This window comes from Notothenia coriiceps, unplaced genomic scaffold (assembly GCF_000735185.1).
Source record: "Notothenia coriiceps isolate Sejong01 unplaced genomic scaffold, NC01 NC01_scaffold00000668, whole genome shotgun sequence".
Lineage (NCBI taxonomy): Eukaryota > Metazoa > Chordata > Actinopteri > Perciformes > Nototheniidae > Notothenia > Notothenia coriiceps.
The window spans coordinates 201,016-226,518 of NW_011333369.1; the positions used below are offsets into that span (position 1 = coordinate 201,016).

Genomic DNA, 25,503 nt, shown 5'->3' on the forward strand with positions numbered 1-25,503 from the left:
GATCCCATGATATGTACATTTTGATCGAGCCGGATATCCTCTTTCAGTTGTGGTGGGAAGCGTCTTGCTGGGAGGAACCTAAGTGGTCAGACAGATGTCAGTGAACAATATTGATTGCTGTGTTTCTCTCTCTGTGTGTTCCTGGGTTGGGGTAATGTGATTGTTGTCCAGGCATGGCTCTGACTGGCTGGCTGTCTGGGCCCGACTGACAGTCAGAATCATCCTCAGGCCTACTGATGGTTCTGGGATCTAATAGAAGACAGCACTGGGTTTCAGGAAGAGCTGTTTATGCACAGCGGACAAATGGGAACTGTAGTGTAATTATGCGGGATGGGGGGGATTGGAGATATGTCGGGCTAGTCATCAAACAAGGCAGGCAGGCAGGCAGGCTGTAAGGGTGGGAGGTAGATGTGACTCAGGGCAGATCTTACTCACTTAGCATCCGTCTTCCCTCCCTTACAAGGACGTCTGTCTGAAAGAAGCAGATGGGTGGCAGCAGAGGAGACCTGATGCACAGTCTAACTCAGAGACACATACATGCGGTCATACAAATGTAGCAACAAGGATGAAGAGAAGCGTTGGCCTTTAAAGTCATCATTTTACTGTCTTTGTGTGTGTATCTGTTCATCCATGAATGTGTGTTTAATTGTGCAAACCCCAGCACAATCTTCTGACAGCCTGCATGGCGACAGAGGGCCGCGGCTCTGACACCTGAGAGCCCAGACGAGAGCCGAGGAGTCTGGGATGCTCTCTGCGGAGCTCCTCTGGGGAGAGAGGCAGACTCTTAAGACTGCAAATCAATCACCCAGACGCTTCCCTTCAGAGCATCGGTTAAAGAGGAAATTGATAAAACAATTATTGCTACCCTACTTTTCTGCTAACAGTTTGACAACTTGAGTCGTTGCAAATGTAGGTTGGCGTGTGCTTTTCTCACTCAACTACAAAATGGTCTTGCTGCAGGGATCGTGGGGCTGCTCAATTCATCGTATTTTAATCACAATTACGATTTTGGCTTGCAAGGATTATGAAATAATCGGAATAAAACGATTTTTTTGAAAAAAAATTATTATTTTTTCAGTTGAATTAGTTCAGGGTAATCAACTGTTAAAAACATACTGTTCAAAAATTTTTTTTAATAATCGTGATATCAATTATTGACTCAAATAATCGAGATTATGATTTTTGCCATAATGGAGCAGCCCTAAGGGAGTGTGCAAAAAGCTGAATTTACTAGTGATATAGTATTGCCAGTAAGTTATTAGAAAGGCTACAAGAACATTTAAACATCTACAGTATAAAGAACATTTTCCATCTTGCATTTATCATTTTCTTTTTGCATGTGCTTGTTTATCCCTGTCTTTACTCAAATAAAGATACAGCCTCAAATGCCTGAAGTCGCACTGAAGTTGCACTTATCCCAATAAAGTGTTGCCCTGTGAGATTTGTCAATCTCATTGGAGAGATTTTCAGCGACAGCAGACTGCAGCTGATGAGCTGTCTTAAGTTTACGACCTTGTGGCGAGGTTTTAGGGATTAGCTTGTTGCTCTAATCTGAATGAGATTAATCTTCTGTTATGTGAGCTAGCATTATCACTGTTTTCTCTCTCCGCCAGCTTTACGCAGTTAGCATCCTAGCGGCTAGCATATGTGCGTTTAGTTTACACTCTTGAAAAGAACCACTTTGAAGTTTGTATTTTTGTGGAGTCGCACATGATGCCTTTTTTTTGCAAACACAGTGCTTTACAGGTCATTGTTAATTCCCAAATCTTCATAGAGTTGACTATGTTTCCCTGTTATAATCTGTAGTCTGCTACTGTACTAGCTGACCTCCAGCAGAGAGGGTCATTAGATACTAGATGTGCTGCTGCCCTACAAACAGACAGAGCTCTAAGAGAGAGACTCTGAGCTGTTGGGCTACTGTGAAGTTCAGCAGACTCTAAATCAGATTAGGCACATAATCTATCAAGGCTTTTACTGTTTCCTTCCTCAGTCACCAACATGGTTGTTTCCTTTCTTTATGAAGCATGAGCTCCGATAATAAACCCATAACATTATCATTATGACACTTTTAAATGTCAATTAACTTGCCTTTTCTCCTCCTGTTAAATGTTTTATAGATGAAAGTAAATCTGAAGTGTTACTCAGTTGTACTCGTTGTTTTTTCAACATGACCTGACACGCTCCGGATAAAAGGTTGCTGCTCCCTGGAATGATCAGTATGTTCTAAAGAAACTACTTTAATGCTTAAAGTCAGGTTGCTGCTTGTTGTTCCCCTGTCTCGCTCACAGAAATAACTATTTAATCAATTATGTTGGCATCTCATGTTATGAGAAGGTTGAGCTCCAGTAGTGAATGCTTATTATGTTTGTTAAAGAGCAGGTGATTGTTAAGATCTCTTTTATCTACACATGTGATGATTGTCTTCGTTTTTAGCTGTTTGGAGAAAGAAAAGGGAAAATATGACGAAAAGATCTTCATTTGTTCCTGGTTGTTTTTAGTATTCCCTCTGCCTACTCGCGTGTGACATTAAAAAGTAAAATTGTTTCCAACAGAATTGTCAGTGAACAGAGTGTGCTCGCAGTTAATCTCAGGAAAACAGCCACTCTGCTGTGTCAACAAGACAGAAACTTTCTAGGGTGTGGCTGTAACTCCATGTCCTGTAAAAGCTCACCGACCCACACACAGAGCTCGAAAACATTTCACCTACTCATAATCTCCATAATTCAGTAAGCAGCTGAGTGTACTCCCCTTAGCCTTTTTAGAGATGTCATTGCATAGTGTGTAAGTGTCTGTACACACACACACACACACACACACACACACACACACACACACACACACACACACCTCTCTCCTGCTCCGGCCTACAACAGTCTTCCACTTATCTGTCTCAATTTACTTTCCCCTGATTGATTTTCTCACCCGTCTTTCTTTCAATCTTTGAGCTGTGTGTGTAGAACTAGAGGAAGGTGTAGGCATCCTTTTTGTTACTGACCCAATCAACCTTACAGACTTTTATATTTAATTACTGCTGAGTAAGAGCAGCGCGTTGAATTATTAACAGGAAACAGGGTTTATTTTTAGCAGACTAGGCCTCTCCTCTGACACTCTCCAGTGGCTCGCCTTAGATGATGAAACCCCTTTGCAACTCAAATCTACCTTCAGAACTTCACTATGAAGTTTATAGAAAAAAAGCTCATGGGGAAATACTTATTAGGGTAGCTGCATGTTACTGCCTTTGGCTGATTGGGTCCTCTATCAATTGCTATTTAATTAGTTTGGTTTACACAGTTGCAAGTAAGCTCATTTTGGTAATATCCCAGCTGAGCCGGCAGTGCAGAAGCACCCCCCAACACAGAGTACTTTGTTCTTGTCAAAACTAGATGAGCAAATGATTTAAATCCTCCTTTTGTTCAGGGTTGACTGATCTGGCACCCTTACCTCAGGACTTACCCCCCCCTCCTTATTATCCCCTAGGGGCCTTTAGATACACCCTTTACAAGTTATATTTCTGTCCAACAACGCCTCTGTTGTGTCTGTTTCGATTCTGTGATTGGTGCAACTGTTGATGACTGTGTCTCTGTCACACAAAAAGACAACTTCCCTCTGCGGTCACAAGGCCAGTGTGCGTTCCCGCTCTTCAGCTGCACATCTCAACATTTAGGTGAGCAGAGAGAACAATCATAGCGTTCCTGTTAATTCAGTCACTGTGTTTTTTCACCATGTTGGGTTATGGTAGGGGCGGGCATAGTGAAGCTGAACTCAGATTCACCCTCATCATTCTGCTTCTTCTTTAATTCAGTTGCACTCAGATATTCTGCAAGTCTCTGATGTGTGTTGTTAATGGGATTTACAAAGTGGCCTCCGATGAAGACAAGGGGACGTTGTCAGGCTAGATGTCCTGCAGGCAGGAATCCCCTCTTTGATCATTTACTATTTGTTTGCCTTTGAGTAGATTGATCTTTACATCTCATGCTTTATCTTCTCCCACTTCCTCTCTCATGTGTTGGCCTGCAGCCAGCCTTGCATAGCATACTTGGCTCCACCCATTTATGCAAGTTTGCAATCTGAGCTGTCAGATTCTTCACTTGTTGTTTCCTCTTTTTAGCCCTTCCTGACAAATGGCAGTCACATTGTCAGATTATGCATGTGTGCATGTGTGTTCCCGTGTGGCTACGTGTGTGACGGCAGCTTAGAGTAACAGGGCAATGGAGCGCTAGACAGACTAGGCAGAGCACATCAATAACAGCACCTCAGGACAGAGGTGAGAAACACTGGAATATATTCTCTATCTGTTTGTCTGCGACGTCTCGTTGTCTTTATCGCTTCCTCCTTCCTCCTCGACTGTCTCCTCTGCTCCCTCTGTCTATTTCTCTCCCTTTTTTCCCTCCCACTCTCCCTCCCTCCCCCCCCGCAGTCTCGAGAGTGTGTTGGAGCCGGTAGCAGGTACAGCAGGAGCCCATTAGTCCAGAGCCCCGCTCTGATTGGATAAGCCGGAGAAACCGGGAGACTGCCTCTGAATAATTGATGTGCATTGTGCAGACGCTGGACAAGGGGAAAAGACAGATCAGAGAGCAAGGGAGGAGAAAGAGAGTGAGCAAAGGGAAAGAAGAGAGGAAGACAGGAGAGGAAGTTAGAAAGAAAGAGAAAAGAAAGAGTGAGCAGAGTAAGGGATATGTGCTGGGAGTGATAAGGCGCAGGCAGGAGGCTTGGAAGCAGCAAAAGCTTTGAGAGTTGCCACTGGCCTCTGCGGGAACAGGAGCATTTGTGACACTTGAGTCTTTTCTCTGCACTATGAAGGGAATAAGATGAGATGTGCAGGGACTTTGCTTGGCTCTGGGTAAGTGTGTGTGTGTCTGTGTGTGTGTTTGTGTCCGCTGTCCACGTGTGTATCTCTGCACAAAGCTGTTTGGTATATTATCTGAGTATGCGAAGGGCAGGATCAGGAGGCCAATTGAGAAGTTGATTTAGGTCAACTCTTATGCAAAACGTTTCAATTAAATTGTGCTTTGTCATTGTTGTGTCTAGAGCTGTAATTTAGGCCATAGATAAAATGGGCTTCCTCCATCTTGTCTGGTGTTTAGTGTGAGTATAGTCCAAAGCACTTGCTGCTCACACAGGACAGGATCAGTGCAGATCAGCTGACCACAGGTTGACCTACATGCGCTTCTCTCAAAGGGTTACTCTTGAGTGTGTTTCTGCCTGTGTGCAATGTGCACAAGAATACATTGACGTGTGTATTGGTTAAGTGTTGTCTTGTTTCTGGGTTTTGTGGTTAAAGGTTACAGTTAAGTTGATGTTTTGTGCTTTATGTTGGGGGTTAATGGTGGGGTTCAAATTGCTCAGGGTTAGGAAAATCAGATCACATAGTAAAATAGTTATTTAATTATAACAGAAATAGATGGAACAAAAACACATGGTTTTGTCAGTTTGTGTTTAGTTTATTTACTTTAGACACCTTAAGGACACAATCATGGCCATTGCTGTCAATTATGTATTGAGGTAAGATTGAGTCCTTGTGAACAGTAGGCATTGTGTAGACTAGGAAGGACAATGCAGTTAGATCAGTGCACTCTTTTATTCACTCTTCAGTGATGTTAAAAAGTTGCTGTTATGGTAAAGTCAGTGTCTCATTAGGTGAGAACACTTACTTTACATGAATGAGTAAAGGGCGGTCAGGCAGTAAAAGTGACATGATGCTGCTGGCTATATAATGTTTGACATCATTTTAACACAGACAACTTAATTGCTGTTGCAAAAAACAACAAGATTGACTTTATGTAGAAAACTCTTCAACAGCTGTCGTTGGGCTGCAGCACTTCCTGTTAGCCAGAGCAGGGTGTAAACCGCAGAAACATTTTTTTACATTTTTTTGCATCCTCACAGGGGTGTACAAGAATATCCATACTCTACAGTTTCATGATATCATGCTTTGGTATATTGTATCAATACTCAAAAACTCTACTGATAAGTGAATATGATTCACTTTGAACGCTTTTTGGCAGGCAGGGCCCAGATTGCACAAGATGTTGTTACAGTGTCTTTGATTCATGAATTAATTAACTCATAACTATTGTCATTTTACTCTGATTTGAACATATCATACTATAAATTATATTATAATAAGATAAGAAGTACTTTATTGCTCCCAATTTGGGACATGTTTGCGTTGCAGCAGCATAAAAAGACAAGGCATTGTACATTAGAGAAATTAAAAGACTAGAAATAAATAATAAAAGTATTTTATTGGATTTTAAAAAGAAATGTATCCCCTTGCTTACAGTACTCTAATAGAACTGTATCTTTGTATGATATGTACAGATTCTTGCCAATACACAACCCTACTTCCTCACCTTAAAGCCACATGCTGCCGCCCTCTCCCTCTGGCCTTCCTCCTTTCTCTCTGGCCCCAAAGCTGTGTTTGTGTCTCGTACTCAACACACTTCCCATCAGCCTGTCTGGTGACTCATTCATGACATTTGATTTTAAACAGTATGTTGTTTTTTTTGCAATGTCTTTCTGCTTTTTCTGTGAATCATTTCCATGCTTGACATCCCCCCCTTCCTCTGAACAAAAGCAAGTTGGAATAGGTAAAGTTGTGTCAGAGTTACTGCTTGAGATAAGAGAGGAAATTCTGGTTGGACCAGCTGATGTCAGGTAGTGATAGTGGAGAGGGTGGAGCTCTCAGGGCTCCAGGCTACAGAGTATTCATGTAGGATGTGTTTCAGGAAGACATTCTTCAGTCTTGTTAATTGCTTCCTTATCTATTCAGCGCTCTACTCAAGGTGTGTTGACATCCTCCCATTGATACTTCTCAAGACTTGCCTTACTAAAATACCTCAAAAAAGGCCACAGCTGGAATCTCATCACCCTTTTTAATCACTTTTCTTATAATTGAAACAGCAGCTCCAGGAAATCTGAGAATCCTTGTTTGTGTTTTTCACCCTAATGATTTCATTGACGGAACAACAGTGTGAGATATATTGAATACATATTGTGGAAGAAGTGTGTCTGGTTATAATTAGGAATGTGATATTTACTAGTTCCCTTCCAGTGGTGAGAAGCTGTGCTTTGCTGATAAGAGCAATTCATTCACAGCTTGCTGTTCTCTGATGCTCTTTCTCACCGTGTGAGGCGCCTTACTCTATAAGCACATCTTCACAAAGCACAGACACCGACTGTGTTTGTTTACTCACCAACACACACCTCAGTTTCCATATTTACTCTACTTTTTATTTTCAATTTTTGTTCGTATGCTTTTGTCCACATACCTGTGCGCCCATGTGCATTTCCCTGCTTTCTTTTACATGCCTATGAGTGAAACTGTGCGTATTTACTGCACATTGTGTGTGACTCAGATGTGAATAATAGATGTGAGCCTACGTAGGATCATTGTGAGTGTTGTGACAGTTTTCTGATACAGATGTGGAAGGCCGTGACCCCAGGCTTAACACTGTAAGCAGGACGCGCTGACTCACAGAACATCTGACCGGCCACCTGAATTTCATATTCCAGCGGGGATGTAGGTCAAATCTATAGGACAATGTCATAACAGATGTACCTAAAGCAAACCTGAAGGGCTTTGCAACTGACGTGGTTACTCATTTGCGACACAATATATATAAAGCATCTTAAATAGAGCTGGAACAGCCAGTGAAAATAAACTATTTTGAAATTTGTATTATTAAGAGTAATGCCAAAAATCTTTCATAGTTTTTTTCCCTGCTTTTTTTTTTTTTAATATCATTATGAACTGAGGCTCATTTGAATTTCCGGAGAGAGACTTTTAGGGTGTAAGTGTGCTGTTCATTCATTAATTAGGGAGACAAATTAAACCAGTCATTTATTTTCTTGAAACTAGAGTGTAATATATAAAGAAAATAAGCTTTTGCAACAAAGTGCTTTAACTTATTAGTCCTTGAATCATGTGATAACAGCACACACATTGAGAATGGACATTTAAGGTCACTTTATGTTTCAATCAAGTCAGTTGGACTAGTCGCACCCCACTGAACATAACATATGTAATTTACTGTATTTGTTGTTTTTTGTGTCAACATGCGACACGGAGATCCCACATTTCCCGCCTGAGCTCCGACATTTTGCACCTTAAGTCCGACCCGGTCGTCATACTGCATTATGTTTGGTGTTCATGCTGATTCTTATAACTCTGCCCCATTTAAAAATGTGTAATTTGAACCCCACAGAAACCAGCACCTGCAGGAGATGTCAGAGTGACTCAGGTAGAGCTACCCTCCCTTTCTGGGCTGCAGCATCTCTTTGGCTTGTGACCCACACACATCCCGGGGAGGAGGGGATCCGCCCACTCCCTCCATCTCCACCTGTCCTCTGTCTAGCATCCTTCCATTCATCTTCTCCCCCCCTCTGTCCTCGTGTCTGGTGTACTGCCAGAGGTCGTGGATGAAATTCTGTCAAACCAGCCAAAAAAGAAAAACTGCATGGTTTTACCAATGCGAACGAAAAAGAAAACAATTCAGGAAAATTTCAGTCTGTCAAAAAAAAAGCAGAAATAACACATTTCAAGTTAGAGGCTGATTCAGATTTGGAATATTCTGATCTGTGGGAACATTTAGTTACATTAAAGGCCTGCTTTTGGTTGAGTGTGATTCCTGACACAGCGCTGTCTCTCTGCAGGGCATGTTTGAGTTGTTCTGCCTCTAAGCTGTTGAGACTAAAGCCCATTTGATATGCTCTTCTCTTGGAAGAAGTTGGCTGAACAGAGAGGGGGCAGGATGGGGGATATCATTGACTGCTTAAATGGCTTCCATTACACTTTTGCAAAAAGCATGACTTATTTTTTTTTTATTTCGCAGGATTTTATATCCCCTCCATATTTGTCTTTTGCATAATACTTTGTACCCACAAAGCATAGACTTATCTGCCAGTGTTTTACAGACCTCTGCCTATGATATCTTTTTAAAACTGCTTCTTTGTTGTCATCCCACACATTGTCTGAAGGCTTCTCTGTCTAGTGCCGCAGTGTTCATGCTCCAAAAGTGTAATTATTCATGTAGTATTTTCTCCTTTGTCTGTGTTGTTACCAACAAAACTACAGAAGAGCTGAATGCACAGTGTTACATGTCTCTATCAAAGCCTGGCGTGCCCAGCGTTGGTGATCAAGATTTGGCATTATTTCCAGATTTTGGGGAATTTTAAGGCTAAGACGTGGTGTTGTATGAGGGAAGGGATGTGAGATCGATTAAGGTTTATTTATTTTATAAGAACTAATAATCAGCTACTGCTGATAGTGCCCAAGACCAGGCTCAAATCCCGAGGTGACCGAGCCTTCGCAGCAGCTGGCCCCAGGCTCTGGAACAGTCTGCTCCTTAATGTGAGGTCGGCCCAGACCCTAGGGGATTTTAAATCCACGCTAAAGACTCACTTCTTCTCTCTGGCCTTCTAGTCAGAGCGGAGTACGACTCCTGACATTTCCCTGTGTTTTGTTTTTATTTGTTGTTGTAATTTGTTGTCTTCTGTTTGCTATTGTGTTTTTATTAAATGTACAGCACTTTGGCTCGACCAAAAATCGTTTTTAAATGTGCTATATAAATAAAACCTGATTTGATTTGAATAACGTCCTGCATAGTTAGCACAATGCTTGTTAGGAATACATCAATACATTTGAAATGGGCCTTGTGAAAACCTTACACAGCCACCTTGGTGCCATTGATTGCCACCAATCTTTGCTTTGTAATGTTATCCGACAAATTGCAACAGTCAAATGTAACATCTCCTTTACAAGAAGTTCAGTGGTAAATACAACCAAGGGGTTAAGCCCTCTATCTGGTACATGATGCTGTATCACAAACTCTTGAGTGATACCATTTCAGTACCTTGATATGGAGGTGTAGCTTCATTCTTCAGTGGAGCCAGATAATGCACTCCTCCTGCACTGAATTTCAGTGGATAGTGGATTGCAATGTGTCAAAGAAACAACAACAACAACAACTGTAATGTGTTTGTTTAGCCCAAACAAATTCAGGAAAATAGGTGGCACTGGAGCAATTTGAGAAACATTGAAAACTTTAAACCCATAAGGAGTTTGTTCTGTTAAATAGTTGTAAATAAACAAAACAAAGTGATCAAGACATAAGCAGTGTATTTTTATGTTAATACCACACAAGTTTTGGCTTTTTCTTGTGTTTGATTGATCTTGTGTAATTGCTTTTGAGCCAAATCTGTATCAGCCGTACAGGGAATTCAGTCATTTATTTTCATATTTAAGTTATTTTGTTTCAAACCTGGAGTGCCTGTGCAACTTTACCATAGTCTGCAACACCAGCGTTTACTCTAAGACATAGCTTTACTTTTTTCATCCCAAAATTGCACTACGTCTTTGGTGATCTCTGCTGCCCTTTTAACACAGAGGATGTGACAAGCTCCACAATTACTGATGGGCTGCGGGAGAGAATAAAATCTGTTTGCACCTGCTGAAATTGCCATTTTAGTGTGTGGACTTCACTTCATTGCTGGCATTTAGCACACAATTAGGCCATTTTAGCGAGTTCTTCTCTTCTCTATAGGCCAAATGTTCTGTAAAAGTAAAATGATGCTTCCCTATGTAGTCATATAACACGTTTAGTTCAGTAATTCACACCTGGGAACTGTCCGGCACTATGACACTCTGCTGCTGGCCTCAGCATCTCTGTTGAAAGAGTTGAGTGTTAAATGCCTTCCTAAAGGGCACAGCAGTTTGTGTGAAGGCGAGGGTGTCTCGGCCACCTTCCCAGCCATGATATACCCTGTTGAAGCTTACATGTGGCGGAACCAGGGCTTCACACTTAAATCATGTCAGGTGTTTATCAACAAAGGGGTGTCACCACCATCTTTAACTGAATCGTGTCGGACACATTTAAACCGCCCCTAGAATCAGATAGTGAGCAACCTATCCTGATTTAACTAGCAAATGATATGCTCAAAGGCTTTGTACCACACACAGATGCTTGCCCACACACTGCACTATCAGAGTTCATTGTAATGAGCATTGGGCTTTCCTTGTACACACACACACACACACACACACACACACACACACACACACACACACACACACACACACACACACACACACTGTCATTAGTTAATGGGCCTTGCAGCCTGTTACCAGGGCTTACTCTCCCTCCCTGCTGCTCCCTGAGGGGCTGAGGTGAGGTTAGAATGACCCAGGGCTTCTGCTATCACTCAGCCATACAGCATTAAACACAGCCTGAGTGAAGAGGGTCCATATGTCTCTTGGTATTACTCAATTAAAAGCCACAGCTTTTACGAAATGGAGCTATTTGAAGAGGATCAGCTCTTGTCTTGCCCTTCGCTGCTAGAGGACACTTGTTAAGGAGAGGTCTCTGTGTTCAGACAGTGCAGAGAATCCTGGGAAAACACCTCAACACCACCCAGCAGCATTAGACTCACTCTGGTGTCACTGCAGTCTGTAGACATCCATCACCCGGAGCAGTAACTGTGTTATATCCACGTATTTAAAGAGAAAACTTGACTAATTGCGCAGTCATGAGTACATTTTGATGTCCTTGCTTGCAGTTTAAGTGTATGAATAGTGAGATTAGCCTAAATAAACTCAATTACAGGATTTCTAGGGGATAAGCAGTAGCTTTTTTCAAGGGCAGGGAAATGCACCTTTAAACATTTCCAACAAACAAGGGTATGTCTGAGTACACATGTCATTTCCCTGATTAATTAGATGCAGCTTTAAGCTAGAATTGTATGGATTGTGAAAGTATCCAGGGAGAAAATGCTGATATAGAAACACAAACCCTCAGTGTTAGAGAAGGTGGCTTCAGGCAACACAAGCTCCCGATAGGCCTAATGTTTCATACTGTAGCTACAATCTCAGCTTTCTTACTCAACTGTAAACGGCCGTCAACACTTCATCAAGTAGCACTGACGTTCTGCAGAGCTGCTACTTGATCCTTTGGATATCTAGTGTTTGTGGAAAGATTGGCCCTATTAAACATCCAGGCTACACGCAGAAACAGAAAGAAAAACATCCAGGTTCAATCCACTCTGTGTGAGGAGTAAAACTAATATGATTTCCCCGAAACTGAGCGGTCTCATCAAATACCAAAGTTATTATCTTATGATGTTGTAAATCAATCTTGTGAAAGAAAACCCTTAGTACTTAATTCCTCTACTCTTTATAAGCAACTTTTCTACTGGGACTGGAAACAGATGAGGCTGATCTTGTCTTCAGCATTAAGTATCTGATTAAATAAAATAGTAATAAATAAAAAAAAGGAGACGGACACCTCTGTACTGTTGACCTCTGCTCCTATATTTCTCCAGGAGTGAAGTTAAAAAAAACAGCCAAGAGAGGATAACTAGTATCGTAATTAACAATACTGCCAACAAACAGACGGAATAAAAGGCTGAGAGGAGGAGTGTGTAAGAAGGGTATTTACTGCTGAGTGAAGGGTTGAGGTGAGAGGAGCGTGGTAGTTGCTGGTTTGTGATGGTGTTCACACAGGGGGCTGTGAGGTGAAAATAAGGTCATACACACTGTACTCATCTTGCTAAATATGAACGTTGCCCTGAGCGGACCTTCACTCTTAGCCTTGTCAGCTTGTTGGGTTTGGTGGCTCGTAGCCACACTGATGTGATAGCTCGCTGCCTCTCTCTGCTGTCCTCTGCCTCTCTCCGCCTCTCTCTCCCTGCAGCAGCGGCTCCATCACTTGTGCTTGGAGCTGATCTTTAGGTCTAAATGGTGGGTTGCCAGTTGAAGAGACAGTCCCTCGGTGCAGAGGTGGTGATTTAGTGGGGAGATAAGCTCTCCGTAATGGCAGGGTGGAATAATTCCTCTTTAACTAGGAGGCTTGGCTCTCTCCACCCTCCAGAGGAAAATGTTACTGCTCCTGTCTGCTTTGTTCTTCATTCCTTTTCTCTCTTTCTTCTTCCCTTCGCTCCTTTTCTTTTTTGTTTGTCTTTATAGGTAGAAACTTGTTTGATCAAATATTATTCATTCAGAAAAGATGATGCATTGTTAGCTCTAGTCTAATCATAATTAGTACAGGTTACGGATGGCACAACTCTGTAACAGCAATTCAATTTCGAAATCACAACAATTGGTTATTTCTTTCATTTAATGCCATGTTTTTTTATTTTCCTTTCACTTACAGGCCTTCTCGCAGGCAGTTTATGTGTGTGACTTTGTTGATCTTATGAATTCAATGCCAATTTCATTGTCATAGATTGTTTAAACCTCAAGATTTCCTAAGGGCGCAAAACACTTTTTAAAAACTCTATTCTACTCAAATCTTCAAACCCCTAACCTGACAGCAGCACTTCATAAAAGCTGGTGTATCTGGGTCTACGGGGCTAAAAATAGCTTCTTGAATTATTTAATTAAGTAGTGAACGCTGTAACCTTTCTTTTGTTGGTTTGTCAAGACAACTTTCTACGATCAAGAGGCGGTGTGTTTAAATAATCCGCAGGACTCTGATCGATTCAAGAATGACAAGTTGATTGGCATAGGGGAAAACAATTATAAAATGAAATTGGCAAGATACAAATAAATATCTCTTGTCTTCATGAGGAGGATGAGAAAGCTACACGACTTGATTAGTCCTTAGAGATTTGAAAGGACGTGGAAAGTGTGGAGAAGAAAGAAGTGGTGTTGATGAGTGGAGGAGAGGGAAGATATCACAGTTTCTTACTTCCTACATAGATCATATCTGTAACCCAAATCACTCTGTCTCTGTGTCTCTCACGCTCCATTTCAGCCCCTCCCGCTCTGTGGCTGAAAAACTGGGAGGTCCTTTGTGTTAGTGGAGAGATTTCAGTTTATATTTGACACTGCAGGTAGAGATGATGTGATGTAACTGTTGTGAAATCCACACAGGCAAATATCAACAGAGGTGTATTGAGTAAGGCTGCCCCCTGGAGGCTCTAGCTATTATGTCAGGTGTTCAACACAAGCGATTCAGGCCTTTGCATTGTTGGAAGAATCAACATAGTGATTGTTTTCATTTGAAGTTGACTTTTAAAGGTCTCCTATTACACTGTTTTTTATTACTTTATTATAGGTCTCAGATATATACAAAACATGTCTCTGAAGTGTTTGGCTGAAATACCAAACAGATCATGCATGGCAGCATCCCATAATCCCCTCTGTTTCAGCCCTGTTTCAAAAGTGCTGATTCTCTGTCTGTTACTTCAGAGGAAAATAAGGAGCCACGCCCCTCAGAGAGATATTTGGTTAAAAAAGAACACAATGGTGCTCTAGGAGGAGATTCAGGTGATAAGGTGTGGGGGGGGGGGGTTACCTTGGTTGGTGATTGGCTAATGGTTACACAAGCCAAAAAAACGTTATGACATCATAAAGTGGCCAAAATCTGATCAGCTGATTTTCAGGCTGGTTTTTATATAAATGGATCAGGACAAAAAGAGAGCCAATCTTTTTTCCTGAAACGTTCAGAATCTCTTTACACAAAGGGGACACATGTTGATGTATAAAAGAGAGATAAAAGTGGATTTTGCATATTAGGTGACCTTTAAAGGTGTAACAATTGAAACAAGAAAATACAATTGTTTTCTATGTAATCATTCTCACATGGGACCTTTGACATGCACCTACAGCCACATGAATACACAGTGCAGCAGACCCATGTCCATGAAGGAGAAATGTGTGTGTTTGTTTGTTGATCAGAGACTAACGCATGTGCATGTGTGTTTGTTTGTGTGTTTCCCTTGCAGCCCTGCTGTCGTCGTGGTGCGAGGAGCTGGGTCGTCTCCTCCTGCTGCGTCACCAGAAGAGCCGGCAGAACGAACCGCAGGGGAAAGTCCCCATGCAGCCCAGCATGAACAGCATGAAGCCCGGCCTCACACACAGGTCAGTGGGGAGCCTGACACAGGAATAAACTCTGTGCTTATCTTCCAGTAAACCCAGATTCTCCATGTACTTCAAGGTTACTGTTTTCCGGTGTTATCTGTGTGAAGTTTTTAGTGTATTTAAAATAACTGTAAAAAGAGGAGTATCAAGGGCAAAATACTATACAGCATACAATCTGTGAAGCACATTTGTGAATTGGCAATCCAATGCCTTGTCACTTGCTTCTGAATAAATTAGGTTAATACTGCTTTTTTCTTTTGGCTCTAGTTATTCTATTGAATATGGTACGCCAGACACTCCTGCTACTTTTGATTACATTTATGAAATTCAAATATTTTTGTTTGATTTAATTAGTGTTGAACCTGTTGATATTTAGACTGAGACCAGCCTTAATGTGTGTGTGCCATCTGTCAGTTGTCTGTAGCTCATTTGAGATAAACTCTCAGTCCGCATGAATTGAGCTTAATAGAAGATAATAACACAAACATCAGCTGATATGTAACCTTTGTCTTTTACAACAATCAGTGGGAGTTCTTTCATTGTGAGGAATAACATTGAAAAGGTGACATTTCTCGTTTAAAAGAGGAATAAGCCGAGGTTAACATTGTATATTTCAATGACAAAAATAGTCTATTTTGAGTCTAGATGTTGCAGCGTCTGTGTGGATGGGAGCTGTGGGAAAGTGTGTGTAGATGACAGGGAAGATGTATAATGAGAACAAAAAAAGAATGCAAACAAATAGAGGATAAAGAAAAGGAAAACATGCCATAAAGTTCCCGAAGCTTTGACAATGTAGCTATTTCTCTGCCTTTTTGCTTAATTTGTTTCATAACACATTCTCCCATATTGTACCAAACTAATTCAGGCTTAAAAGTTAGACGCTAACTAAGGGGCCCTTTTGTATCTTTAAGAGACAGGGTGCAGAAGTAGTTCGTCCTTCAGTATTATCTTGAATTCAGTGCTATTTGATTCACGCCCCGAAAGATTTTCCATTTTTGAAGAAAAGCTCCGGAATAACTTTGAGTGGAGCTGAGGTGATTTGGGGTGGGGGGACAAACTGGAGAGCTGTGAAGTAATGTTTTGGGGAACATTGTGTGCTCATAGCTCTCCCGAAGAAAATAAAGTGTAAGGCCTCTGCTAAGGATCTAGGGATAATGTTGTGCCTTTATGGGGAAATATTGAACAAGTTGTCCATTCCAGAAGCTAACCTCTGAGCGAAAACAAGCTGCGCTCCAAAAACAGCAGTACTTTCCCACTCCACTGGCCACTTGCCTCTCCCCTTGAGGATTTAGCTTGTTTATTATGTGAAGCAGAACCTCATATTTTGCCCTTATATTTGTTTTAAATCTGAATGTTAAACATTCCAACTCTACTCTCCCCATCCATATCCAAGTACTTTTCAACAGCTCCAAAAAACGAGTTAATCATATTTAGTTTTTTTTCTGGTGTGTGTGTGGCTATGCAACTCCTCATGGGCTCATTTGGAGCTTTTTGCTCTTCTCACTGTGCAGCAGCCATGAGTAGATATCCTGGCTGGAAATGTGTTTTGAAATGATACGCCAAACATTTCAAATTGCTTCACATTCTGGCAAGAAATATTCCCAAATTATTCACATCTCTGGACGGATATGCAACTCTGTTGGCTTTCTATTTATTTTGTAAGCCAATCGAAACTTAAAATGACATCAGGCTCATGTTTTTGTTTTTGATCTACTTTCCAGTGATGGATCCTTTCCCTATGACTCTGTCCCCTGGCAACAAAACACCAACCAGCCCCCTGGGTCATTGTCTGTGGTTACAACAGTGTGGGGCGTCACCAACACGTCACAGAGTCAGGTATGTCATGAGCAGCATCCAGCCTGTAATTATATAAATACTGACAAACATTTAAGGCTTGACTCAGAAGCTTCTGCCTGCTTTGTTTATTTTACAAACCCTAATGTATACTTTGTGTTTCTGTATTTGTTGAATCTAGGTGCTCGGTAACCATATGGCAAATAGCAATAACCCCATGAACCCCGGAGGTAACCCTATGGGCTCGGGTATGTCTGCCAGTGCAGGGGGGATGAACTCCCCCCAGTTTAATGCTCAGCAGCAACAGTTTCCCAACAAAGGCGGCTCCAACCAACAGTACATGCAGCAGGGCATGTATGGCAGGCCAGGCTACCCTGGGGGTCCTGGGGGATACAGCGGAAAGTAAGCAACTGCATACGACTCTTAAAAAAATATATCAAGCAATAAAATCTACCGTAATGATTAAAACGTGTGTTCTGTGTTTTTTTACAGTTACTCTGGAGGCCCAAACCCCCCCCAAGGAGGAATGGGAATGACCTCCCACTCACGTACTCCTGGTGACTTCACTCAGCCGGCCGCCGCAGCTGCAGCTGCTGCTGTCGCTGCTGCTGCTGCCACGGCAACGGCCACAGCAACAGCCACAGTGGCAGCTATGCAGGAAACCCAGAATAAAGATATGAACCAGTATGGACAGGTACAGTACACACCAATCACAGATGTTTAGAGCTACCAAATAGGCTTTAACATAAAAATCTACACAGAAAACATCCACCTGTTGGAGCCCCTAAATAATCAACACCTTCTGTTTTGCCTCCAGATGTGTTCTTCGTTCCAAATGGGCCCCACACAGACCTACAACAGCCAGTTCATGAACCAGCCAGGCCCACGAGGCCCTCCTGGAGGTATGAATCCAGCCAACATGGGATCAGGCATGAACAACCCTAATATGAGCGGGCCTCCCATGGGCATGAACCAGGCTCGGACCCCAGGCATGGTGCCCTTTGGAGCTCACGGCCAAAGGATGCCTCAGCAGGGGTATCCCGGAGGACCCCGACATGGCATGCCCATGCAGGGGATGAAGAGGCCGTATCCTGGAGAGGTGAGACTGGATGATTGACAACAATTAGGAGATTGTGGGATGTTCTTTCCTGCAGGTGGAAAGTCAACATTAAGGCAAACAGCGTTAAAACACCACAAAAAAAACATGAAAAGAAACCTCCAAACCCTAACATCCATTTATTTGTTGTTTGAAAGAAATACGTTCTGTTTATGTAGTTATTTTCCCCTGTTTTAGAAATGAGGTCTGATATCTTTCCATATTTTGTCATATGGCATTTGTTTGACATTTTTTCATTTCACTTTCTTTGTCCAGGCGAGTTACGGGGGTCAGCAGTACGGGCCTAACGGTCAGTTCCCCCCCCAGCAGGCGCAGTACCCTCCATCGAACGCCTCCAGGCCGCTGCCATCTCCAAACTACCCCGGCCAGAGGATGCCAGGGCAGCAGGGGCAGGGACAGTACCCGCCTGGCATGCCCATGGGCCAATACTACAAGGTCTGTTATACCCCACCATTCATCCATCTTAACATTTACTACAACTATTTATTCTTACTCAGGGTCAGACGTGGGGCTGGAGCCTATCCCAGCATGCTCTGTGCCAAATACAGAGATAGACAGATCACGATTCATATTTATAGCCCATGCTGGAACAAACTACATTATACTAAATTATACTTTCTCTTTTTTTCATTCACAGCAAGAGCCCTTCAACGGTCAGAGCAACAGCTTCTCTGGGAGCGGTTACTCTTATGGCCAAGGCAATGGGGTATGTTTTCGTTATGTCCCTTGTACTAACTTTCACCCATGTATGTGGAATGAGTTAGACAGATGTTTTCATTATTGCTTTTTTTTCTGCCTTTTACAGCCCCCAAGGCCTGTTAACTACCCCCACTCCCCGGTCCCTGGAAACCCCACACCCCCTATGACCCCAGGAAGTAGTATTCCTCCATACCTGTCGCCAAACCAGGATGCGAAGCCCCCATTTCCACCAGACATGAAACCAAATATGACAGCACTTCCGCCCCCTCCATGTGAGTACCAAAGGAAGACTGAAACAGGTGGTTGCTTTTATCCTCGAGCTCTTGTATCTTTTGTCTTGTCACTTTACCAGCGTAAGGTTCAAAGCTGACTCCCCCTCTTTTTCTTTTCTCCCAGCTCACCCCAATGAGGAGCTGCGGCTGACGTTCCCGGTCAGAGATGGCGTGGTGCTGGAGCCGTTCCGCTTGGAGCACAACCTGGCTGTCAGTAACCACGTGTTCCACCTTCGGCCCTCGGTCCACCAGACCCTCATGTGGAGGTGGGACCAGCACACACTCCACTTTTATTATATTTGCACATTTTGCTCCTTTTAGTTCACAGATTCTGTTTGTTTTTCTGAATGATAACGCTGACTCTCTTGTCTGATTACTCCCCCAGGTCGGACCTTGAGCTCCAGTTTAAGTGCTACCACCATGAAGACAGGCAGATGAACACCAACTGGCCCGCCTCCGTCCAGGTCAGCGTCAACGCCACGCCGCTCACCATCGAGAGGGGAGACAACAAAACCTCCCACAAACCCCTGCACCTAAAGCAAGTTTGCCAACCTGGACGAAACACCATCCAGATAACAGTCACGGCCTGCTGCTGTGTGAGTACACGCTCTCAGGACGATATCATTTCTAAGAGTACATAATGCGATAATAGAAGTGATAAAAATGTAGTATATGCGTTGCGCTCATTAGACTTTCTGTTTGATTTCCTGTTTATCTCCTTTTTCGTGTGTTGCTTTGCAGTCCCACCTGTTTGTGCTGCAGCTGGTCCACAGGCCATCTGTGCGATCCGTCCTCCAGGGGCTCCTGAAGAAAAGACTCCTTCCTGCAGAACACTGCATCACCAAGGGTATGTCTCATGTTGTCTCCTTGTGTAGTTTAATATGCATTAGTACATCTTAATTACACAATCCCACACCTGTTCCCTTTTATGTTTGGCTTTGAAGTAGGTATTGAAGTAAATCTGCTACTGTTTACAAGTAAGACACTTTTTCTTTTCAGTTAAGAGGAACTTCAGCAGCGTGGCGGCCTCGACAGGCAGCACCACTCTTAACGGGGAAGACGGCGTGGAGCAGACGGCTATTAAAGTGTCGCTGAAATGTCCCATTACCTTCCGACGCATCCAACTACCCGCGCGGGGGCATGACTGCAAACATGTCCAGGTTTGTTCAGATTCAAACAAGTGTTAAAGGTTAATTGCTGCTTTGAAATCCGGCTACATGTGGCTGTGAACGGGAGAAGATAATGAGCATTTGTGATGTTTTTCTCCACAGTGCTTTGATCTGGAGTCTTACTTGCAGCTCAACTGTGAGAGGGGGACATGGAGGTGTCCTGTGTGCAAGTAAGTGAAAAGCTGTTCATTTTAGGAAATACATGATATTACTATTAAGTAAGCCCTCTAATGGATTGTCATTTTCTTCTCTTTTCAGTAAAACAGCATTATTAGAAGGTCTGGAGGTGGACCAGTACATGTGGGGAGTCCTCAATGCCATCCAAAAGTATGTTTTCCCTTTCTTCTGCTAGATCAACACATTACTTTTGAATCCATTGTTTGAAAATTAAACAAGCACTTCTCTCTCGTTTAACAGTTCAGAGTTTGAGGAGGTGACTATAGACCCTACATGCAGCTGGCGACCTGTCCCCATAAAGTCTGATCTACACATCAAAGAGGATCCCGATGGGCCGCTCGCCAAGCGCTTTAAGACCATGAGCCCCAGTCAGATGACCATGCCCAATGTGATGGAGATGATAGCCCAGCTAGGGCCCGGCTCTGGACCTGGACCTGGCCCCTTACTCGGTCCCAGCCCGTACCCCCCACACCCCAGTCAACATCCTAGTGGCAATGGGGGAGATTACCCTGGAGCAGGTAAAGAATAGCAGCCATGGTCCCACTGCGTAGAGAAATAACACAACAGTCAGCTCATTTGTTGGAAAAGTGAGCTGTTTTGCACTTTGCAGCAGGAACTACTGATGTGTCTCTAGTGCATTAAACAAAGAAAAAGCCTCAAGGAGAGTGTTCTGCTGAACCTGTTTTAAAAAATATTATAAGCTCATTGCTCTGTTAAATGTTTCATAACAGTAAAAAAAAAATGTGTATCCACTTTAAAAAAGCTAACTTTTTGTAACAGCATGGATTCATCAGAGAAGTCAGCAAGGCCAAACTGCAGTTACCTTTTTGACTAAAGTATTTACATTTGATGTCCTTCAAGGCCACACTTACCACAGCCAAGTGAGCTTTGACTTCCCTCACGGGAACCCCTCTGGTGTTGGAGGTGGAGGAGGTCCCCCCATGAGTGACTTCATCCATGGCCCCCAGCTCTCACACCCCCCAGATGGGCCTGCTGGTCTCCTCTCCCAGGACAAGCCCCTTAACCACGGCATGAATGATGCAGTAAGTAGATCTACTTCAAGGGCTGCTTTCTTTTCCCCACAGAGAAACAGTCCATCACTATGCAATGCTAGTTGTGTTAAACTAGGATTATGTTTAAGTTTATAGAGTAATATCTCAAGACAACCCTAAAGATGTTCCTGTTTGTTATCGGAACGAGGTGCAGCCTCTGCCTGTAGCCAGTATGTGTGCTCAGTCATGCTCACATGCTCATGTTGCCGTATAATGTTGCAGCTGTATGTGTCCGCTGAACACAGCTCCCATTTAAGAGGCCTGTTCCACATTATTCACGCTGGAACTCATTTCGCTTTTCCTGTCTTTCTTCCCACGCAACCCCTTCCCCCCTCTCTTAACACTCTTTGTGTCTACCTTCTTACTTCTCTCTCCCCCTCTCTCTTGCTTTCTGTCTCCCTGTTGCACCTGCAGATGTCCCATACCGATCAGTCCCATAACTCCATGCAGCAGAGTTTGCATGCATCTCCCCACCCCGGCAGCCAATCAGGGCTGCCCTTACATCACAGTGGCCAATCAGGGCCACCTTTACATCACAGTGGGCAGTCAGGGCAGCCCTTGCATCACAGTGGCCAACCATCGCAGCCGACTCGCCAGACGCAGCCTCAGCCCCACCCTCAGCAGCCCGGGCCCAACTGTCACCCCCACAGCGATCTGAACTTTAACCCCTCCTCAGACGGGCAGGATATGCCTGAACCCTCTCTGGATGTAAGTGTGTCTGCTTCTGGCCACTGCTCTGTTAACACTAACATTGTCTGCTGCAGCTGCTCTCATCTCTTTGCTCTGTTTGACTATCTTTTTTACGCTTGTTTATGTGTACACTGGCTTCAACAGACATTTCATTAAAAGTCGTCCAATGTTAGATAGATAATATGTTTTCAGGGTTATTTACCTTCACCGCTCATTGTCTCTTTCTACCTTTTAGCTGCTTCCAGAGCTGGCCAACCCAGACGAGTTACTATCATACCTCGACCCTCCGGATCTTCCCTCCAACAGCAACGACGACCTTCTCTCCCTTTTCGAGAACAACTAGCCCTTCACCCCCGCTATTAACCCTTATGCACCTAAACAGGAGTCCTGAAGTGTTTGACTGTCCGTCCACAGACACCTCACCGACCTCGTATCGATACTTCAAGCAGCTTCCTATGCTCACGCACGCACATGCATACAGAGTTTATCGAAAGATAATGTGTGGCATAGGGGCAGGGCTGAAAAGAGGCGCCTGATTGAGAACTCTAAGGGAGAAAACAGGAACGCCGCTCATCCCCGTACTCCCTATTTTCCTCGTGTAAAGATTCCACGCACCAGTTCCATCGCCTCCGACTCGAAACACACATTTTACAGCCATGTTGGCGGGCACTAAAGTGATATTATATATACATATATGATATTTGTGACTTTTCAACTGAAAACTGTGCAGCTATAATCATCATGTGTAAACAACATGGAGGAGACAGGAGCCTCTGTGAGCTCTAGGAAAAGTGTTGTAGCTTTTTGTTTTTTATTATTATTTTCCTTTTTGTCTTGTAAGAGTGTTTTCATCCTTTTTGGAATGTGTTCTTCCAAAACCTTGGCACATGCCATGCCCTTCGCCCCCCCGAGATTTTCTAAGTGTGTGTGACAGTGAAAAAGCTGGAACTCATCAGAATCAGAGCACTGAAGGACGAGATAACATGTCCTCGAGTGTCGACAGAGGAAACGAGCGCACATTGTGCAATGTAGTGTGAGTGTGTCAGTGTGTGTATTTACGTATGTGTGTGTATGTTTACGTGTTCTCTTTTGTTTGCATGCGAGCGTATATGAAAGACAGCGGGGAGAGAGAGTCCGAGACAGAGGAGGGAAGAAGAATATTGAACGAGAAAAAAATAAAACAATCCACTTTATGAACTGTCTGGCACTTCTTCTCCAGCCGGTCTCCAGTCGTTCTTGTGTATTTATTGGAATGTTTCGCTCTTCCTCATCAAAGTCAGTACCATTTTGTTCACAAGTGCATGTGTGCCAATGGCTCCTGTTGTCTTTGTCCAGCCTAAACGTGCTTGATCAAATCATTTTTCTCTCTTGTCTTTATATTTATTATTTTATTTCAAATTCATCTTTTTTTTTTTTTTATTGTCATCCTTTTTTTAAGTGTTTTATCTTTGTCCCACATTTGATCAATTAATCAGACACACATCACCAAAGTTGTCCTATACTTTTTGTAAGGGGGTTGGCCCTGGATATTTTGTTGGTGCAAGAGAAGGATTTCAACATCTTACAGACGTCTACAGAAGTTTTTAAATCACTGTGTTTTATAGAAACGTCTGTGTGTTTGTTCTGATCTTTCCTTTTGTTGTTTTGTACTGTTGAATTGCATCTTTTTGGAGGGAAATCCTGCATGGTCCAACAGTGTTTCCAGAGCTGTTGTATATACCCTTTGTGAATACTTTGTGACTGTACCTATCTATTACTGGCAACTACATGGTACTGTATGTCTGTCAAGGACTACACACGCTCACACACACACACACACACACAGAATACCTTCTAACCAGTCCAATATTGTAACAAATTGATCCAAATGCACTCTCACTGGCCTTGTAATGAGTACCTATGTATTGTTCTCCAATATCTTGTAACAATGCATCAGGAGAACGAATATTAGGTCAGCTTTAAATTACTTGTTTACTTTCAAAAAGATGCAGCTTAGAGGTCCAAATTTCTCCAAAACTGATTTTTTTTAAATTTCGTTATTGTGACTTCGTCCTCTTTATTTAATGGTGAGAATGTGCAAAATGTCCCCCGTATATATTTTTTAGGCCTGATAATGAGTTTTTGATATCGATACTGAAATTTGTGTATTTTCATCACATTTGATATTAAGTTATTATTTTTGTCCAGTGATTTTAAGTATGATTTGGTTTACACAGTTTTATGCAGTACATTTGAGTTATTTTAAATATGCTGTATGATGTTAGTTTTCCCATTTAGAGATTTTTTATCTGATTGAAGAACCAAATATGGCTTAACTGATGTTCAAAAATGTATCAAATCGCCTGCATATAACACAGTTGAAGGATCAGATGTTGTATGTGTTTGTTTATATGTTTGTAAAAGACAATGCACTGCCGCATTGGGATGTTTTATTTCCCTACACAGTGTGTAACTGTAACTGCAACTTTCACAAAATCACGTCTCGTAATTTGAGCGACACAAATTGTACTGTCTCAATGCGGACATTTGAAATTGAGTTGAGGATATAAAAGAGAATACAATTAATATTGTAAAATGGAACTTGAGGGAGACCCCCTCCTATTTGCATTACAAGGTGAGGTTGTGGCAGAGGATTGGGGGTGGGGTTGGGGATGTAAGGGATACGTGTATATAATGTAAATGACAAATAGAGACAAGTTAACAGAAATGTATTCATTTTCTCCAGGGGGAGTGTGCATAGTGTATTTAGAATTTGTAAAGCTTGCATCCTCCTGTCGGACATTGAATTGGAAAATGGAGTCTGTGTTTGATTGTGTCTGTGCAGACCTCTCTAACCACACTTGTTCATTTTATGGAAGATACTTTATGTACCCCTCCACGTGGGGTTTTCAAGAGAAAAGAACATTTTCCTTTGTGTAATATTAAACTTCTGTGTATTTCTCTATTACCTGTGTACTTTATAAAGGTGCTACAAATTATTAAAACAATTTGAGGTATAATTGGGAAATGGAGACATAGAGCTTTTAATTAAGCTTTTCGAATTTGTTTCCAAATTTACACTTAAAATTAAAAAACGTTGGCAAATTTATATATTTTTTTGGCAATTTGGAAAAGTATACTTTGAAGGTACAATCTGAAGGGATTTGGCACAACATGTGTCAGTTGCCTTTGGTTTTGTACATCCTCTGTACAATCATTTCATCTTCTAAACTGGTCGGAAAAAACATTGTGTTTTTTAGTCTTGCAAATCTGTATGTAGTTAGATGACGTGACATCCTAATATTTATCTAATAAATATGTATTCAGATGAAACACATTTAATGGCCTTTTGCGTCTTTTGACATACAAAGTGCAACCAGCATTAAACCATAACTTAAAACACAAAAAAAGATAAAAGGGACTATATCATTTGTGCTACACAATCAATAGAATACTGACCATATTTTACTATATATATGAACATAGAATTTGGTAATACAGTATTTGAAATATCATTACACATTTTGATAGTGGTTTTATTTACAGACTGGTATAGCACATAACCAAAAAGACTTCTGACTGATAGTTTGATACGTCACATTAGGAAAATCTCAGGGGTAAATAATCAAATTATTAGGCTGCTGGCATCGTTAATTGGTTATTATTTACAACTGTGGTGTGTAAATAGTCGGTA

At 42.3% G+C, this 25,503-nt stretch overlaps 1 protein-coding gene across 10 annotated transcripts in view; it reads left to right on the forward strand.

The window, feature by feature from the left end:
• zmiz1a (zinc finger, MIZ-type containing 1a) overlaps positions 1-24,774 on the forward strand; it is a 100,236-nt gene extending 75,462 nt beyond the window's left edge. For 2 of the 10 annotated variants that reach the window (XM_010784244.1, XM_010784251.1), the window contains 19 exons: positions 8,208-8,243; positions 14,725-14,860; positions 16,582-16,696; positions 16,836-17,056; positions 17,147-17,348; positions 17,472-17,753; positions 18,027-18,206; positions 18,409-18,477; positions 18,577-18,769; positions 18,867-19,008; positions 19,128-19,338; positions 19,484-19,589; positions 19,742-19,902; positions 20,014-20,081; positions 20,170-20,238; positions 20,329-20,606; positions 20,950-21,131; positions 21,555-21,848; positions 22,066-24,774. In XM_010784244.1, coding sequence (XP_010782546.1) covers positions 8,208-8,243; positions 14,725-14,860; positions 16,582-16,696; positions 16,836-17,056; positions 17,147-17,348; positions 17,472-17,753; positions 18,027-18,206; positions 18,409-18,477; positions 18,577-18,769; positions 18,867-19,008; positions 19,128-19,338; positions 19,484-19,589; positions 19,742-19,902; positions 20,014-20,081; positions 20,170-20,238; positions 20,329-20,606; positions 20,950-21,131; positions 21,555-21,848; positions 22,066-22,173 — 3,053 coding nt within the window. In that variant the 3' untranslated portion in view covers positions 22,174-24,774. Of the gene's footprint in view, positions 1-3,604; positions 3,665-4,141; positions 4,265-4,614; positions 4,841-8,207; positions 8,244-14,724; positions 14,861-16,581; positions 16,697-16,835; positions 17,057-17,146; positions 17,349-17,471; positions 17,754-18,026; positions 18,207-18,408; positions 18,478-18,576; positions 18,770-18,866; positions 19,009-19,127; positions 19,339-19,483; positions 19,590-19,741; positions 19,903-20,013; positions 20,082-20,169; positions 20,239-20,328; positions 20,607-20,949; positions 21,132-21,554; positions 21,849-22,065 lie in introns of those variants that run through there. The other 8 variants (XM_010784307.1, XM_010784259.1, XM_010784284.1 and 5 more) reach the window with 8 other exon arrangements.
• Positions 24,775-25,503: the final 729 nt, after the last annotated feature.